The 18,261-nt window shown below is 48.7% G+C and overlaps 1 protein-coding gene across 2 annotated transcripts; it reads left to right on the forward strand.

Moving 5' to 3' along the window:
- The first annotated feature begins 3,749 nt into the window (after positions 1-3,749).
- HJV (hemojuvelin BMP co-receptor) lies at positions 3,750-8,373 on the forward strand. 2 transcript variants are annotated; one of them, XM_056123254.1, is made up of 4 exons: positions 3,750-3,871; positions 5,010-5,186; positions 5,516-6,060; positions 6,537-8,373. In XM_056123254.1, the coding sequence occupies exons 2-4, from the start codon at positions 5,090-5,092 to the stop codon at positions 7,158-7,160; spliced, it is 1,266 nt and encodes a 421-aa protein (XP_055979229.1). In that variant the 5' UTR covers positions 3,750-3,871; positions 5,010-5,089; the 3' UTR covers positions 7,161-8,373. The 2 variants fall into 2 exon arrangements, with proteins under 2 accessions (XP_055979229.1, XP_055979230.1); XM_056123255.1 differs by having other exon boundaries at positions 3,783-3,848.
- The last annotated feature ends 9,888 nt before the right edge of the window (positions 8,374-18,261 follow it).

The raw sequence follows: 18,261 nt of genomic DNA on the forward strand, positions 1-18,261 counted from the left end.
AGCTTGATCAGGAGCCAGAAAGGCTGTTCGTCGGTGACGACTCAGGGTCTTGTTGGGACAGGAAAGAAAGGGCCGGCTCCACCCCATCCCATGAGGCTTCACATGTCTCATCACTGAGGACTCAAACCTGACTGTCCAATGGCCTCTGGAGGATGGTGGCCACTGAGTCACCTAGGGGGAGCAGGCAGAGGGACAGCACCCTTTCCCCCCCTGGAATGGCCCAGCGACAGTAACCTACTGCGGAGTCCAGACGCATTTCTGCCAAAAGCCACTGAGTTCCAAGATTTGTTTTTGAGTCTCTTGGATCATGGCCGTTAAGCAGCTTGATCAGGAGCCAGAGAGGCTGTTCATGGGTGACGACTCAGGGTCTTGTTGGGACAGGGAGGAAAGGCCGGCTCCACCCCCATCCCATGAGGCCCCATGTGTCTTGTCACTGCAAGCCCAAACCTGACTGTCCAGTGGCCTCTGGAGGATGGCGGTCACTGGGCTGCCAGGGGGAACAGGCCAAGGCACGAAACCTATTCCCACCTGAGGTACCCCAGCGCCTGTAACCTACTGCAGGGATTGGACGCATTTCTGCCAAAAGCCGCTGGGTGGGTTCCGCGATTTGTTCCTGAGTCTCTGGGATCATGGCCATTAAACGGCTTGATCAGGAGCCAGAGAGGCCATTCGTGGGCAGCAACCTGGGCTCTCGTTGGGATGGAGAGGAAAGGGCCGGCTCCACACCCATGAGGCCCCACATGTCTCGTCACTGCAGGCCCAAACCTGACTGTCCAGTGGCCTCTGGTGGATGGCGGCCACTGAGCCACCAAGGGGGAGCAGGAGGGAATAGCACACTTTCCCCTCTGGGGTGGCCTGGCAACAGTAACCTACTACGTGGTCTGGATGCATTTCTGCCAAATGCCCCTGGGTTTTGTTTTGATATTTGTTTCTGAGTCTCTGGGATCATGGCCATTAAGCAGCTTGATCAGGAGCCAGAGAGGCCATTCATGAGAAGCAACTCGGGGTCTCATTGGGACAGGGAGGAAAGGGCCAGCTCCACCCCCACCCCGTGAGGCCCCATGTGTCTTGTCAATGCAGGCCCAAACCTGACTGTCTAATGGCCTCTGGAGGATGGTGGCCACCGGGCCGCCAGGGGGAACAGACCAAGGCACGAAACCTATTTCCACCTGGGGTGGCCCAGCGCCTGTAACCTACTCCAGGGACTGGATGCATTTCTGGGAAAAGCCGCTGGGTTTCGAGATTTGTTTTTGAGTCTCTGGGATCATGGCCATTAAGCAGTTCGATCAGGAACCAGAGAGACCTTACTTCCAATTATATAGCTAAGCCTGAGGTGGTTTGTGGGTGTGTCTCCCACATACCACATACCTAACTTTTGGCCATTTACTTTCTTGGTAAACTTTGCCCCAAGTTTTTGGGGTCTGGCCAAAGGCACAGCAGCAATTTTGGGGTATCTGGAAGTCTGAAGGCACCATCAGGCTGCTGATGCACTCGCCTCACAGGTACAGATTGACCTGCTGGCAGCACCATACCCTCCAGCCATCTTTTTCTTAGTGATCCCTTCTCTATTCCTGCTACCTTCTCCCCTTTGCTCATGAGGCAGGCTTCCAGCTATGGAGCAATCTATCTGTCCCGTTTATCTACTATCCTTAGGTGTCAGCCTCATGTTATGTTGTTTTATACTCCACAAATGAGTGCAGTCCTACTATGTCTGTCCCTCTTTTTCTGACTCATTTCACTTAGCATGATGATAGCACTGATTTTAATGTTGAAATTGTCCTCTCTTCAGTTTTTCTTTTTCCTTTTTGCAGTGCCTGTGATCAAACCGAGGAGTTTGTACATGTGAGAAATAGTCCTATCAGGACCCATGAAAAGTGTTCTGATTGCTTTTAAGTTCTTTTAATACAATCCTTAGAGTCGTTGAAAGCGTCCTTTCTTATCTCTGCCATCCCTGCCCGGTACCTGCAAGCAGTCATTTTTCCAGGGAGTTCCTTGGAAAAATGTTCCTCTCCATGGAAAATGCTCTTTAGACACTTGGTTTGGGCAGTAGGAGTATTCATTGCTTTTAGGTTACTATGAATAGGCCTTTTCAGGAAACAGCTGTGTCAGGATCAATATCTTATTGGTTTTTTGTTTTCTTTTTGGGGGTGACATTTTGAGGTACCTGGAGCTGCTCCTTCATAACATCATACATGAGGGCTATCCTGGCACTTCTTGGGAAAAAATGTAGTGCCAGGGATAGAATCTGCAGCTCTCACATGCCACGTCTGCACTCCATCCCTGTGACCCATCTCCCCAGCCCAGGACAAAGGACTTTATCCTCAGAAATGACCGAGGGCATGAGCTTACAATTATGCTTCTAGTTATTTGTTTTGATTTTAAACTATTATTTTTTTGCATTTGGGTCACAACCAGCAGAGCTCAGGGCTTACTCCTAACTATGTGCTCAGGGATCACTCCTGCGGGTGCTCAGGGGACCAAAGAGGTGCTGGGGATCAAACCCAGGTCGGTTGCATGCAAGAACAACCCTACCTGCTCTCCTATCTCTCCAGCCCCTAAATTTTACATTTTTGTGATGAAACTCCTTGTGAAATGGCCACAAGTGGTCTAGGAAAAAACCTCAATTGTCAATGTATGTATGTAACATAACGAGAAGTGTAAGCCCCCAAACTCTGAATCCAATGTAGAGTCAGTTCATGTAGATGCTTTAGTTGACACTATTTGTAATCAACCCGAGTGTTATTTTTGCTTGGCATGTACTTAGAGATGATACTCCCAGATGCCTCTGGCTGCAAATAGGACATGGGTAATTCCTTGGTTGCAATATCTTAAAAGGTCAACAAGATTATGTTACTCCACAAAGCATCTTTCAGAAACTCTTGTTTTCTCAGTTTATCTTTCCGAATATCCCTTCCCTGTAGATCAAAACCCTTGAAATAAAATACATTCCCATTCTTTACCTCTTTGCTAGCCTCTTCCTCCCCCAACAACTCAGGAGACTAGATATAGATATAGATATAGATAGATATGTGAATAGATATACATATATATCTTTTGAATCTCGGTGAGAGGGAGAAGAGAATTGCTGTATAAATGAAGGGAATGAAAATAGAGGTGTAGAAGGATTGACAGCTGCTTGATCGGGGCTGGCAGACTGCAATAAACCCTCAACTACAACTCCAAGCTCAGATTTCTTTGCCAGACAGCTGGCTTTTCCACTCCATCTGAAATACTCCAACATGATGGGGGGAGGGCTGTAAAGTTCCTCTGCTGTGGCCCTTGTATAAAGGTTAGCTACCTCCCAGATGTAGTTTGTAGAAAGAAAATGCAATATAGTTAATACAGCAGCGATGAAGGTGTTGTATACAGCTGATAAGGCATATGACTGATCCCTCTAATTTTAAAGGCTTGGAACATTTGGAGAGTGCTGGAGGGCTGCCTGGAGTAGTGATCAGAGTCATAAAAACTAGAACTGAATATCTGACTTGCCTGGGATATTTTGCTCTCCTTCTTCTTACTTGGCATCCTCATCTCCATATTCCTCCTGTTCCTCCTACCCACCCCAGTCCCTCATCCTACCCCCACCAATGTTCCTGGAATTTTGGACTTAGCTATTTTTAAAACAGTCAACTCAGTAGCCACCTCCCTCCCCGGTTCAGCTGTCCAGCACTCTCGCCAGTCGTATGCTCCCCCTTCCCCCTACCCCAAACCTTCTCTGGCTCTCTGACCTCAGTGAGACTGCAGCCGGCCTGGGGACATGGGGGAGACATGGAGGAAGAGACGGGGGATCCCCTGGCTGGAGCCGACCCACAGAGTTGGCCATCATGGCTGGAAAGTTGGCTATCAGAGTAATGTCTGACCTCTGGAAACAGTAAGTTCAAATGCAATTGCATTTCCTTTCATCTGCTTTTAGACTGAAATTAGACTGTCATAATATTACAACATCTACTTGGATATCTCGGGTCCCCAAACTAGAATCTCTTTCATACCAAGGTACCTTGCTTCCATTTCTTCTTTTGTCTCCTTCTGCTCTCTGGCCATTGGAACTTGAGGGCACCTGGTCTCCTCTGGCACTGCTGCCCTCTCCTTACCTGCTAAGTCTGGCAAAATGCTAGGGCGTCTCTCACTTTCCCATTCTGTGGTTTTCTCACCAAGGCCAGAGTCAGCCTCAGGTGATCAGTCACCAATCCCCCATCTTCTCCCCTTCCCTCCAGAGCAGTGCTTTCAGGGGACTTCCAGCACCCTCTCCCAATCACACCCTCACCCTCCAAGGAGAAGGAATGAGCAGCGGTGTGAAGGCCTTCTCCAAACCCCATCCATGTTCACACACTGAGAACTTCGGAACTTGCAAAGAGTAATAGAAAGAGTGCTATTCCCCGCCCCCCCCAGTGCCAGATCTGGAAAAACACATCAACTATTAATGACTCAAAGCCAACAAAGATTGATTTGCATGCTTGCTTTGCACCCCGTTATTTCATGAGAATTATAATGGAGGCTCTCAAAAGTAATGAGAGTGTTTTTGAGATTCACTGGAATACTGATATTCTAGAGGGAAAGTGTGTTTCCCCTTCCTTTCCGGAGGGAGGAGAGGAACTGAATGACTCCAGGGGGGTGTGGGTGTGGGGACGCCCTCCTGCTAGGGGTGGGGATTAAGTCAGAGGCTAGATCCTGAACTTGATTCCGTTGATGGATTCCCATTATTTCTAATTTTCTAACCTTGCTGCTATTTGGTAGCTCAGGATGGGGCAATACAGTGGACTCTGCCCCCACCACCCACCCCAGTTCACTCAAACTTCCACCCCCACCGACGTGTATTGCATAAGGGGCCAGAAAGTGGCCCATGAGCACAGGGCGTAAAGACTTAACAAGCACGAGCAGTTGGGGGAACCCCAAAACTTCCCAAACTCTGATCCCTCTTTCTCTTTGGCCTCTCCGAACTCTCCTCACGCGGTCCTGGATGATCTTCAACTCCTCTGTCTCTTCCCGTGCCCACCCCGATGTCTTTACAGGACGCCGGGTCAGAATCTACTAGGTAGGAGGGTCATCAGCTGCAAAGAGCCGGAGCCTGGGGGGACCTGGCGGGATAGGTATGGGGGGTCGAGGCCGGCCCCCTGATCCCCGGTCCCCCCCTGGCGGACCCCCAGCCCTAAGCGCTCTGGCGCTCCTGCTACTCTTCTGTGCACACGGTAAGGACCCGCAGCTGCAGAGCAGGAGTGAGTGCGACGGGCGCGGAGCATCAGGGGCCACTCTGCTCTCCAACTAGCCGAGCGTCTGATGTCCCACACCACGGGGCAGGGCACTGAAACCCTTGTGGGGGAAGGGGGTTGTCAGGGGGAGAGCCGGAGCGGGCCTGCAGGGGATCCCGCAGGCCGAGACAATGACCGACCTCGGGAGCGGCGCGGCGCGGGGCAAGCTCTAGAAAGGGCTGGCTTGTGCCGTGGAGGGTTGGCGGCGCCGGCCACGCTGGGACACAGCGTGGCCCTGCGCGCTCAACGCCCATCCCTGTCGCCCGCAGCTCACGCTCAGTGCAAGATCCTGCGCTGCAACGCCGAGTACGTGGCGTCCACGCTGAGCCTCCGGGGCGCGGGCGCGGCGGGCGGCGCTGCGGGGCCGGGCGCGGGCGCCCTCTGCCGGGCGCTCCGCTCCTACGCGCTGTGCACGCGGCGCACGGCGCGCACCTGCCGAGGGGACCTGGCCTTCCACTCGGCCGTGCACGGCATCGAAGATCTCATGATCCAGCATAACTGCTCGCGCCAGGGCCCCACGGCGCCGCCGCCGCCCCGCGGGCCCGCTCTGCCCGGCGCGGGCGCGCTCCGCCCCGCCGGCCCCGCGGCCCCCGACCCCTGCGACTACGAAGGCCAGTTTGCCCGGCTGCACGGCCGAGCGCCCGGCTTCCTGCACTGCGCCTCCTTCGGGGACCCGCACGTGCGCAGTTTCCACCACCACTTCCACACCTGCCGGGTCCAAGGCGCGTGGCCTCTGCTGGATAACGACTTCCTTTCCGTACAGGCCACGAGCTCCCCTGTGGCCACAGGTGCCAACGCCACCGCCACGCGGAAGGTTAGGGACCCGAGGTTCCTGTGCCCCCCGGTGGTCGCCCCTCCCCAGTCCGCTGTGCACGCGATACCCAGGGCCCTTCCTCCGCGGGACCCTCCGCCGACCTCTCCCTCTGCCCAGAACTGCATGGTCCTCCATCGAGGTCCCTGGGTGGGACTCACTCCGACGCAGAAAGGCCCAGGAGGAGCTGGGGGAGGGCAGCTAAGGAGCCCTGAGCAGAGAGGGGTTTACAGCACGCTCCCTTAGCCCGTGAGATGCTTCTGAAGTGAGGCTTCCCCAAAAGACGGCGGGTGGGGGGTGGGGGTAGGGGGTGGAACTAGATGGAGGCAACAGTAGAACAGAAAGCGTCAGGGCGCCAGGACTGAGCGAGGACGCGCACCTGCGAGCGGGGAGCAGCTCCCTGCCTGGTCCTGGAGGCGCCCTCGGGGAGACGGGGTGCCCTGAGCATCACAGTGAACTATCCCCTCTCGCCCTCACAGCTCACCATTATATTTAAGAACATGCAGGAGTGCATTGACCAGAAGGTCTACCAGGCTGAGGTGGACAATCTTCCGGTAGCCTTTGAGGACGGTTCTGTCAACGGCGGGAACCGACCCGGGGGGTCGAGTCTGTCCATCCGCACGGCTGCCCCCGGAGGCCACGTGGAGATTCAGGCTGCCTACATCGGCACCACCATCGTCATCCGGCAGACGGCCGGGCAGTTGTCCTTCTCCATCAGGGTGGCTGAGGATGTGGCCAGGGCCTTCTCCGCCGAGCAGGACCTGCAGCTCTGTGTTGGCGGGTGTCCCCCGAGCCAGCAGCTCTCCCGCCTGGAGCGCCAGCGCCGCGGAGCCATCAGCCCAGACGCTGCCAGGCAGCTGTGCAAAGAACGGCTCCCCGTGGAGGACGCTTACTTCCACTCCTGTGTCTTTGACGTTCTCATCTCCGGGGACCCCAACTTTACTGTGACAGCTCGGGCGGCCCTGGAAGATGCGCGCGCTTTCCTGCCAGACTTGGACAAATTGCATCTCTTCCCCTCCGATGCTGGGTCTCCTCTATGCTCAGCGGTCCTCGGAGGCCCGGCTCTCTCTGGGCTCTTGGTTCTGTGGCTTTTCACTCAGTGAGTGCAACAATCCCAAGATTGATGCGAAAATGATTTGGAACTGGAGAGTGGCAGGGAAAGACACCCAGAATCACCAAAGGACAGAGGTAGCTCTGGGAGGTGGATGAAGCAGTGCTGGTCAGAGAAGGCTACGGTCCAGGTGGGACCATTACAGCAAAGGGTTCTGGGCAAGGTGTCCACATTCCAGGCCTCCCAGGCAATTTCTCACTGGCTTCCCCAGTCCTGTTTAGACTAAGAAAGTTGTTCCAATACAACTGCTCCTGAGATCACTCCTGCAGTATTGGAGTCTAATAAGTATCCTAATATTCAGTAGGAATGTAAATATTAGAAAAGTGGAGCAGAAAGAACAGAAAGAGAAATATATATGTTGCCCACAAGAACTCAAGGCCTGGGGCTGGAGAAATAGGGTAGTGGGTAGGTGCTTGCCTTGCATATGGCCAACCCAGCACCCCATATGGTTCCCTGAGCCCTGCTAGGAGTGATCCCTGAGCACCAATAGATATGGCCCCCAAACCAAAAAGAAATAAAGGGAAATAAGACCTCAAAATCTCACCATATAGGGGGCTGGAGCAATAGCACAGCAGGTAGGGCGTTTGCCTTGCACGCGGCCGACCTGGGTTCGATTCCCAGCATCCCATATGGTCCGTCCCCTGAGCACCGCCACAGGTAATTCCTGAGTGCAGAACCAGGAGTAACCCCTGTGCTTCGCCGGGTGTGACCCAAAAAGAAAAAAAAATTCTCACCATATATTCCATTTCAAGGTGTAAGAGGAGAAATCAGTTAGAGAAAAGGTCACATAGATTATGTGGGTGAGTTGCACACTGCTTTCTGGTTTCAGACTTGAGGTAGAACCTTAGATAAAGGGACCTCTGCTTTCAAAAGTTCAGAACCTTAACTCTTAACCACTACACTTTATCCTCAAGGAAACAGAGTCATTAGGGGGTCTGGGTTCTGGAGATGGTAGGGATGCTGACTGTTAACACAAAAGTTACTGCTTAGACACAGACAAGGAAAAAGTTGACAGTCCCACCCAACTAATCTATTATTAAAATGACAAGCTCTCCATGTCCTCCTCTGTTGCCCGTGTTCAATCTTTGTGCAGGTGCTGAAATGGAGCAAGGCAATGCTCACTACGCTGAAAGACAATTCAGAAGTGTTTACCATTGTTCTGCTCCCTGGAGCTTATTTGTTTTGAGGGAAATGAAATCAATTCACATTAATGTGTAATGAGTGTGAATTTATTAACCTCCGAGATACTGTACATTCAGATAGGAAGATAATAAGAAATAATAACTAATGCAGGAGTGATAGTATAGTGGAGAGGGTACTTGCCTTATGTACAACTAACCAGTGTTCAATTCCTGGCTCTACATACGGTGCCCTGAGCCCCGCCAGGAGTGACTTCTGAGTACAGCAGCAGTTGGGGTCCAAATACACGCGCGCGCACACACACACACACACACCCAAAAAAAGTGGGCCAAGGAGTTTAAATTCAATCTTCTCAATACTTTCATAATAGTGATTCATTTCATTCTCATGGCCTCTAAGAAAGGGACCTTTTCTTTGGGGTGGGGGGAGGTGGGGATAAGGTAGGGATATTGGACTGTACCTAGCCATGATCAGGGCTTTATTTCTGGCTCTGGGTTCAGGGGTCACTCCTGGCAGGACTTAGGACCAGATGTGGTACTGGAATCAAAACCAGAGTGGGTTCATTCAAGGCAAGATCTTATCCACTGTCCTCTCTCCCCAGACCAGGAAGGGGCTATTGTTATCTCTATTATTATTATTATAGGAGGAAACTGGATACAGGAAGATTAAGCAACTTGCCCACACTCACACTATTAACACATGGTAGACCAGGAGCTGAGGCAAAGGCAGTTTGGGTTCAGGGCCTTAACTCTTCTCACAACACTGTCGTCAAGGAAATAGAATCTTTAAGGGTCTGGATTGTGATGTTGGCTGGAGTGTGGGTTTGTCTGTTAACACACAAGCTCCTGCTGGGTCATAAGAAGCCCAGGGGAGGGAGAGGGCCGAGGCCAAAACCAACAGAACAGAGTGTGCAGAAAGAGAAGATGGGGGAATGCCAGTTGTTCTAGTTAGGACTGTGGACCATTAAGTGCTTCTCTGCACCAAGCCATGAGGGAGTAACTGCTCCTCTTTCCCTTTGCTGTTGCTGCCACAGAGCTGACTGCAGTGTTCCCACTCTTTGCTGCTAGCCAGGCCATGGGGGCAACAGACATGTCTGTCATGTTGCTTGCATGTATTTTTGCTGGAGGCAAACCCTATTAGTTATGGGACTCCTGCACCTGGGGTTGTGCTCTTAGCCTGGTGCTCACATACCCTCTGGTCTCATGTTTTGGGGACACACACTTGTGGCTCTGGCTCCATGCAGAACAGCCAGACCTTGGCTCTGCACTCCTGGAGTCCCAAAGGAGACCTCTTAGTGAGTGCTCTTCTCGTTTCTGTCCTGTCTGCCCTTCAGTCATTCCATTATCAGCATCAGAGCTTCTTAAATCTTTTTCACTCATTGTGCCTTTTTACCTAAGAAGTTTTCATGCACCCCTATGTTCATAGGAATATAAAGTAGGCATATGAATTAAGCATCTATTGATAAGCATAAAAATTACTCTAAAACAAACTTTTGGGCCACACCCAGCAGTGTTTAGGGATTACTCCTGGCTCTGTACTCAGAAATTACTCCTGGCAGCGCTCTGGGGACCATATGGGATGCTGGACGTCGAACCTGGATTGACTGGGTGCAAGACAAATGCCTTCCCTGCTGTACTATTGCTTTAGCTCTAACACAAAATTCTTTAAAACTGAGGCTGTGAAATGGCCTAAGATAATTATAGCATGTGCCTGAGCCAGTTTTAATCCCCAGCACACACGTGTCAACAGCACTGCCACGAGCAGCCTAGAGTAACTCATCTGAGCCTGGTCCAGGTAGGACTGTCCACCACCCAGCCCAGATCTCTGGAGACTTAGCAGGAGGGGCCAGACCTCAGAGTCCTCACCTTGCCCAAAGACCCAGCACTCTACCCACCCACATCTGGCTCCGGATTAGATTAGATTAGATTAGATCAAAGGCTGCCCCAAAAGCTTCCAGAGAAATGGCCCAGCTTCTCAGAGAGAAGACTGATCTCAGAGAGACACCATCAGCAGCTGATGATCCCAGCTCCAAAGCTCGTGAGGCCACATATCTCCAAACTTTACAGAGCTGAAGCACAGAAAATTAGATGAGAAAATTGAGTAGAACCCTGCTAAACTCAATGAGGGAAAATAGTAACACAGGGGCTGGAGCCAGAGGGTAGGGTTTTCCTTGCATGCAGCCCACCCTGGTGGGATCCCAGGCATCCTATATGGTCCCCCAAACACCACCAGAAGTGATTCCTGAGCGCAGAGCCAGCAATAACCCCTGAACATTGCCAGAGTTGGCCCCAAAACAAGATTAAACAAACAAAAACAAAAAACAAAAAAAAAGAAAACAACACAGAAGGTTCAATTTGCATCTAAAAGCTCAGTAAGTACTCAGGTCATGATTTTAATAACACCATTATGTGATATATTTGTAAAAAGGAATATAAAGTAAATTATTTATTTTGTGCCTGCTAAGGGAGCAGGCTTTGATGGGGATTGGGGGGTGCGACTGGGGATATTGGTGGAGGGAAGGGCACATTGGTGGTGGGACAAGTGTTAGAACATTGAACACCTGAAACGACTGTACTGGAAACTTTGTAAATCACAATGCTTAAATAAAGTTTTAAACAAACAAAAAACGTGTCCTGGAGGCCCTGAGCATTGTATGAAAAGAAGCTCATATCATCAGTCATCAGGAAAATGCAAATCAAATTAAAACCATGGTAGGAAAACTTGACACACCCACTAGAATGGTTAAACTGAAAAAGATTAAGTACAGAAAGAACTTCGAGAAATTGAAAGCTCATATGTAGCTACTGGGAATGTAAACTGATACTTGCTAAAATGGTTTAGCAATTTCTCTCTTTCTTTCTCCTTCCTTCCTTCCTTCCTTCCTTCCTTCCTTCCTTCCTTCCTTCCTTCCTTCCAGCCCGTATGGGACACTGGGGATCAAAACTCAGTTTACCACATGCAAGGCAAGGACCCTCCCCACTGAACTATCACTCCAGCCCCTGAAAATTTCTTTAAACACTCACCATGCACACAAGACATTCCACTTCTTGGTAATGACCCAAGAAAACAGACTATGAGATGTAAAATCTTATCACGCCGAAGGTTGTGTGTTCGCGGGCTCACTGGATGGCACTGTCTCACCGCCCGCGTTCAGTGCTCTTGAGCCACTGTGTGTGGCCTGGATTGGAATGGCTGTTGGCCAAGGGCAGACGGAAGAAGAAACGAGGGCCAGACCAGTCGATATCAATAGTAGTTTATTCCAATCCTCTTCACTCCTGTCTTTCTCTGCCTCCTTCTCTCTTGGGCCCCAATCTGGAACCTCTCTTCTTCTGGCTCTGACTCTGGATCTCTGGAGCCCCAGCTCTCTCGCTTCTGACTCCCTTCGAGCTTACAGTCTTAGTTTATATAGCAATCATGCAAGGCGGTGACATAAAGGTGGGTTGAATATTGACAAATCAACTATGAGAGGTAAAACCACTCCTCCAGGAGATTAACTCAAAGATAAAATCTCATCTAAAGAGATTACTCCAGATTACTAGGAGATCTGCTCAAGGGTGGGATCCTAACAAGGGTGTGTTCTTTCTTCAGCTAGTAATCTACATAAATAGTTGTGGTAAATCTACTTCTAATATTTCTAGCAAAGTCATTCTGCGTGAGCACAGTAAGAGATATAAACATCTCATTATACATTCCGCAGTCCTCAGGCCAGGTTAGTCTTCCTAGCCCTAACAGGGTCCTAGTCTCGTTACTTACTTTGGACCATGACAACATTTGTCCATGATCATGCCCTCAACTTACAGTTGAGTATTGTGGCGCTTTGGCCTGGCCCATTTCAATGCCAGGGTAGCTCACAGCTTGCCCTGGGTCCATTCAGTCCCTCGTTGGGACCCTGCTTTTGGGGTGCTAGGAACTAAGGGCAACTGAGTCAAGAAAGCAGATGCCCAGGAGTAAATATTATTCGGAGTCAATCAACTCCCAAGTTGCAAAGCATAATATTAACTATCTTCCTGTGTCCCCACAGAAAGGACATTGCTTACTACAAGTTCAGTGTCCTTAGATGGGTGTGACCTGATAAACCTAAGCTACCCGAGGAAGGACAAAAGAGTGTTATCCTACAATGAGATATGTTAATACATATGACTGTACAAAGGTTTGTGCACAAATATTTGAGTCTGGGGACCAGAGAGATAGTACAGCAGGTAAGGCCCTTGCCTTGCAAGAGTCTGACAAGGTTTGATCCATTGCACTGCATAGGGTCCTCTGAGCCAGGAATGATCCTCAAGTGCAGTCTGGAGTAAGCCCTGTGGCTTCCAGGTAAGACTCCCCTACAAAAAAAAAAGTTTTGTCTGTATTTTAAAAAAGCTGAATACCCCTCTGCAATAAAATAAAAAATAAACCACCGATACATACAAAAAAGAAAAAACAGGTTGAATCTCCTGTTTATAATAGATATCAAATATATCAAATAATAGATATCAAAACCCACTACGTTACATACTTAAAGATGTGACGTATTTTATGCATGAAATAAGCCTCAAAATAGTTAGAACTGGGGCTGGGGTATAGTACAGTGGGTAGGGTGTTTGCCTCGCACGTGGTCGACCTGCTGAGTTCAATCCCTGGCATCCCATATCGTCCCCAGGGCACATCAGGAGTAATTACTAAGTGCATAGCCAGGAGTAACTTCTGAGCGTCCCTGAGTGTGACCTAAAAAAAATAAAAAAGGGGGCGTTAGAACAAACTTTTCTTCTATGAAATCACAGAAAACAAAGGGAAATGTAGCAAGGAAAGGATACTTAATAATTTGATGCTCTCTCTTTCACTCTGCTCATAGAAGTATGTCCCTACTCCGATTGCCACCTTTCTGTAGAAAGAGAATTTCACGATCACGATCATCCTGTTGTTCGTCGATTGACTCGAGCAGGCACCAGTAACATCTCCTTCGTCCTAGCCCTGAGATTTTAAAGTGCCATATTCAAGGCTCTTTCGGGGTTAGGAGAATGAGACCCATCAATGTTACTGGTATTTGGCATATTGGGTACGCCACGGGGAGTTTGCAAGACTCTGCCGTGTGGGCAGGTTACATTCGGTAGCCTGCCAGGTTGTCCAAAGTAAGAATGATATAATATGAGGTCGCACAGCCACAAACTTCCGGGAGCTGGGTTTTATAGTCTCTGGGTCTTGGTCGTTGATAGGATTACATGGCGCTGGGGTCAGTTGGTGGGTGTGACCCCTGCCTACTGGAGGATGGAGGATCTGGGTGGTGGATGCTCAGGCCCGATCCGAGCAGGCTTGGAGATCTCAGCCCCGGGACCCGCATGCCTTTGTTCCTCTGCCAGTATCTTCATGCGTGTGGAGAGTGGTCTCAGCACGGTTGTGGCTGGTTCTGGAGAATTTCTAGTTAGAAATTCTGACCCTGGGTCTCCTCAGTCTGTCTTTCCATTAATAGTCAGCAGGGGGCAGTAGTGACTAAAAATTTAGTGTAGCAGTATACTGATCATAAGGAAAGAAAACAATAAGAATTTGATTCTGGAATTCCAGAAATAACGACATTCTTAAAATAATTATGATTTCCACAACAACAAAAGAGGGCTGTTTGAGACATATAACTATTAAAATATTGGAGAAGCATGCTAAGTAAAGTGAATCTGGAAGAAAAAGAAAAATGACAGATGATCTTACTCATATGTGGAATATCAAGAAAGAAATCAAGGGATGAGACACTCCCCAGTGGAAACAGCCCTGAATTCTGTCACTAGATCTGTGATCTATGCTGCTGGGAGACGGCTGGAAGGGAACAATGATGGAGGCATCTCAGGACTGTGCTTGTGGCTGAGCTGTAGCAGCACCTTAAGTAGAACAAACAAGCAAACAGGGGCTGGAGCAACAGTACAGAGGGTAGGGCTTTTGTCTTGCAAGCAGCTGACCCGGGTTCTATACCTGGGATTCCATATAGTTCCCCGAGCACTGCCAGGAGTAATTCCTGAGTGCAGAGCCTAAGCATCTCCAGGTGTGACCCAAAAAGGGGGGGAAGGGGGAAGAACAGGCAAAAAGAGACAGTGGTGGTAAGTCTTGGACACTTTGGTGGTGGTAAAAGTGCAATAATTTTGCACATCAATGCTAAACATATGAATGCTTTATAATCATGTTGCTTACATTACAATAACAGTAAATGTATAAATGTATACGCATATATCTATCTCAGACTTTACTGTGGGTATCATTTACTCAGTTTCCCTCCCCGCCCCAAGCAGAGCCCTGGCAGCTGAAGACCTCTGGAACCCAGCCACAGTCATGCTAAGACCACTCTCCGCACACTCAGATGAGCCTCAAGCATGACGGAACCAGCAGAGGAACCCAGGTGTGCGGGACCCGGGACTGAGATCTCCAAGCCTGCTTGAATCGGGACTAAGTCTCCTCCACCCAGATCCCCCATCTTCCAGTAGCTAGACAATTATACCCACCAACTACTGTGTAATCCCACCAATGGCCAAAATCCAGAGACTATAAAACCAAGCTCCTGGAAGCGCACGGCCACATTTGCGGCCGCACGAGCTCTTATGGTCTAGTTTTCGATCTCAGAGAAACCGCAGGCTACCAAAAGTATCCAGCCCACATATACACCTGACTGTGAACACATGTAAAGGTGTTTAGAGGCTGCCCCCAAAACCTCCATCCCTTTCAGAAAGCCTGACAAGCTACTGAGAGTATCCCACCCACATGGCAGGGCCTGGCAAATTACCAGTAGTGTACTCGATATGCCAAAAACAGTAACAATGATTGTCCTCATTCCCCTGACCCTGAAAGAGCCCCCAATATGCCACCAGGCTACACTAGCACATGACAGGGACAAATGAAGACGTTACTGGCGCCTGCTCAAGCAAATCGATGAACAACGGGAAGACAGTGACAGTGACAGTGATTATTTACAGTGGCAATATAGTAATTACTGTCTATTAATTAAGCCAAGATTCAGATACAGGGCAGGGAGATGGCTCCAAGGATTAAAGCATATCTTGCACAGTGGAACCCTCAGATCAGTCCTCACACCCTCTGGTCCCCTGACTACTGTCTGGTCCTGAACAAGAAAAACAAAATTAAACAAATTCTATTGGGTGAATGACATGAGGAAAGAGAAGGGAGGGATGATGTAAGGGTTAAATTTTCAATTATGACAAAAACAGTAGCTATGTCTAGCCTTTCTCCTTCCTTCCTTCCTTCCTTCCTTCCTTCCTTCCTTCCTTCCTTCCTTCCTCTCTTTCTTTCTTCTGGTCACTGCTGGTTACCCTCCCATTTTTATAGAGGTACTGTGCCATGATTTACAATAGTGTTATAATAGTTTTGTACTCACATAATCCCAACATCATATCCTCACAGTCCTACCCAGTGCCCCAGAGACCCCCCCCCTCCCATCCACCATTACATCCACCCCTGACCCCCAACCAAGAACTCAGTTCTGTAGATGAACATTTAAGTTCTGTTATCTTTGGCCATTTGTTGTTTCTTCACTGTTTCTCTCTCTCTTTTTTTTTCTTTTTGGGTCATACCCAGCGATGCACAGGGGTTACTCCTGGCTCTGCACTCAGGAATGACTCCTGCGCAGTGCTCGGGGGACCATATGGGATGCTGGGAATCGAACCCGGGTCAGCTGCATGCATTGCAAACACCCTACCCGCTACGCTATCGCTCCAGCCCGTTTCTCTTTTTTTTAAATGGCTAAAACCATAAATTTTCAGTTAACAATTTTTTTCAAAAACTATCTTTTTTTTAATAGGTATATACATAAAATTAATGGTATGAATAATTCCATGCCAATACATTAAAAATTTACACAAGATAGATAAATCCTACAAATACACAACTTAGTAAAAGTGAAAAGAGGATTTTTAAAAATTTAAAGGAAAGGGGCTGGAGCGATAGCACAATGGGTAGGGCATTTGCCTTGCATGCAAACGACCCAGATTTGATTCCCAGCATCCCATACGGTCCCCCGAGCACTGCCAGGAGTAATTCCTGAGTGCATGAGGCAGGAGTGACCCCTGTGCATTGCCAGATGTGACCCCCCCCAAAAAAAGCAAGAAAAAAATTAAAGGAAAATATGAACAGGCCTATACAAGTATGTTTATCCTATAAAGGGAATATTGGATATATGTTAGAAAATACTGGTAATGTTTACTGTCTGCAGTAATAAGTAAAAGATTGCAATAAAAATCTCTATAGATTTTTAAAAAAAAATTTACCTGAATAGACATAGAATATTCAATATAAATGACACTTTAATTCAATTCATTATTTTAAAAGTGTAAAACTGGGCCAGAGATATAGGACAGCAGGTTAGGTGCTTGCCTTTCCTTGCCTGCTACAATCTCCAGCATCCCATATGGTTCTCTGAACACTTCTAGGAGTGATCCCTGAGTGCAGAGCCAGGAATAAGCCCTGATTGTGGCCAGACAGGTGTGGCCCAAAAATAAAAAATTTAAAAAACAAATAAATAAATAAATAAAAGAAGAAACATTTAGAAGTACAAAGTGAATACCAGATTCAAAAGAGATAAGACAGTTTACTGAAAGTCTTGGGAAAGCACTGAGGACTGATCTTAGTTTATGATTGGAGGGGATCTCTAGCCCAATAGATTGGGGCACAGCTTCGCATTCAGGAGCTGTGGGCTCTACCCCTGGAACCTCTCAGTTCCCAAACCCCAGGAGAGATTCCTGAACACCACCAAGCATGGTTTAAAAATACAAACAAAAATATAAATGATTGAATAGTACTGCACTGGGGCTGGAGTAATAGTACAGCAGGTAAGTCATTTGCCTTGCACATGGTTAACCTGGGTACAATCCCTGGCATGCCACATAGTCCCCTGAGCCCTGCCAGGAGTAATCCCTTAGCATAGAGCCAGGAATAAGCCATGAGCACTTCTGTGTGTTGCTCCCCAAACAGTTAATAGATAAAAATAAAATAGCATTACACTGACATTATAGAGTTATCACAGATTACAATATCGTTATATCGTTCAAGTTGTTCGAATTGCAGACCTGCTACACCAATACCTCCACCAAACATTAGTACTATATAGCACTGTCCTTCCGTTGTTCATCGATTTGCTCAAGCAGGCCCAGTAACGTCTCCATTATGAGACTTGTTGTTACTGTGTTTGGCATATCGAATACGTCACGGGGAGCTTGCCAGGCTCTGCCGTGCGGGCGAGATACTCTCGGTAGCTTGCCGGGCTCTCCGAGAGGGGCGGAGGAATCGAACTCAGGTCAGCCACCTTGGCTGCGTGCAAGGCAAACGCCCTACCGCTGTGCTGTCGCTCCAGCCCCCCAAACATTATGCTACATTATTTTAATTTAAAAGTGGCAGGGCAGGGGCTGAAGCGGTAGCACAGTGGGTAGTGTGTTTGTCTTGCACGTGGCCGATCCGGGTTCGATTCCCAGCATCCCATATGGTCCCCCGAGCATCACCAGGAGTAATTCCTGAGTGCGCCCTGTGCAACTTTGGGTGTGACCCAAAAAACAAACAAACAAACAAACAAAAAGTGGCAGGGTAAAGAAGAAAAGTGCCTGCCATGGAAGCAGGCTTGGGAGTGGAGATGGTGGGAGGGAAACTGGGGACATTGGTAGTGGGAAATGTACACTGGTGAAAGGATCGGTGACGGAACGTTATATGACTAAAAACCAATCATGAAAAACTTTGTAACTGTGTATCTCATGATGATTCAATAAAAAATAAATAAATAAACGTAAAATAGAAGTGGGAGGGTGGGAAGGCTGGAGAGATAGCACAGCCAGTATGGAGCTTGCCTTGCATGGAGTTTGATCCCCAAGCAACCCATTATGATCCCCCAAGCCTCCCAGGAGTAAATGCAGAACCTAAACGTAGAGTCAGGCATAACCCCTGAGCATCACCAGGTATGGCTCCCCGCAAAATTAAAATTTTTTTTCAAAAAG

This window comes from Sorex fumeus, unplaced genomic scaffold (assembly GCF_029834395.1).
Source record: "Sorex fumeus unplaced genomic scaffold, SorFum_2.1 ptg000047l, whole genome shotgun sequence".
Taxonomy (NCBI): domain Eukaryota; kingdom Metazoa; phylum Chordata; class Mammalia; order Eulipotyphla; family Soricidae; genus Sorex; species Sorex fumeus.

Bases quoted from the DNA above. Each gene is read 5' to 3' on its own strand.
- HJV (XM_056123254.1), top strand. From the start codon at position 5,090: ATGGGGGGTCGAGGCCGGCCCCCTGATCCCCGGTCCCCCCCTGGCGGA. The intron at 5,187-5,515 runs GTAAGGACCCGC...TGTCGCCCGCAG, and splicing joins GCTACTCTTCTGTGCACACG to CTCACGCTCAGTGCAAGATC. The intron at 6,061-6,536 runs GTTAGGGACCCG...TCGCCCTCACAG, and splicing joins ACGCCACCGCCACGCGGAAG to CTCACCATTATATTTAAGAA.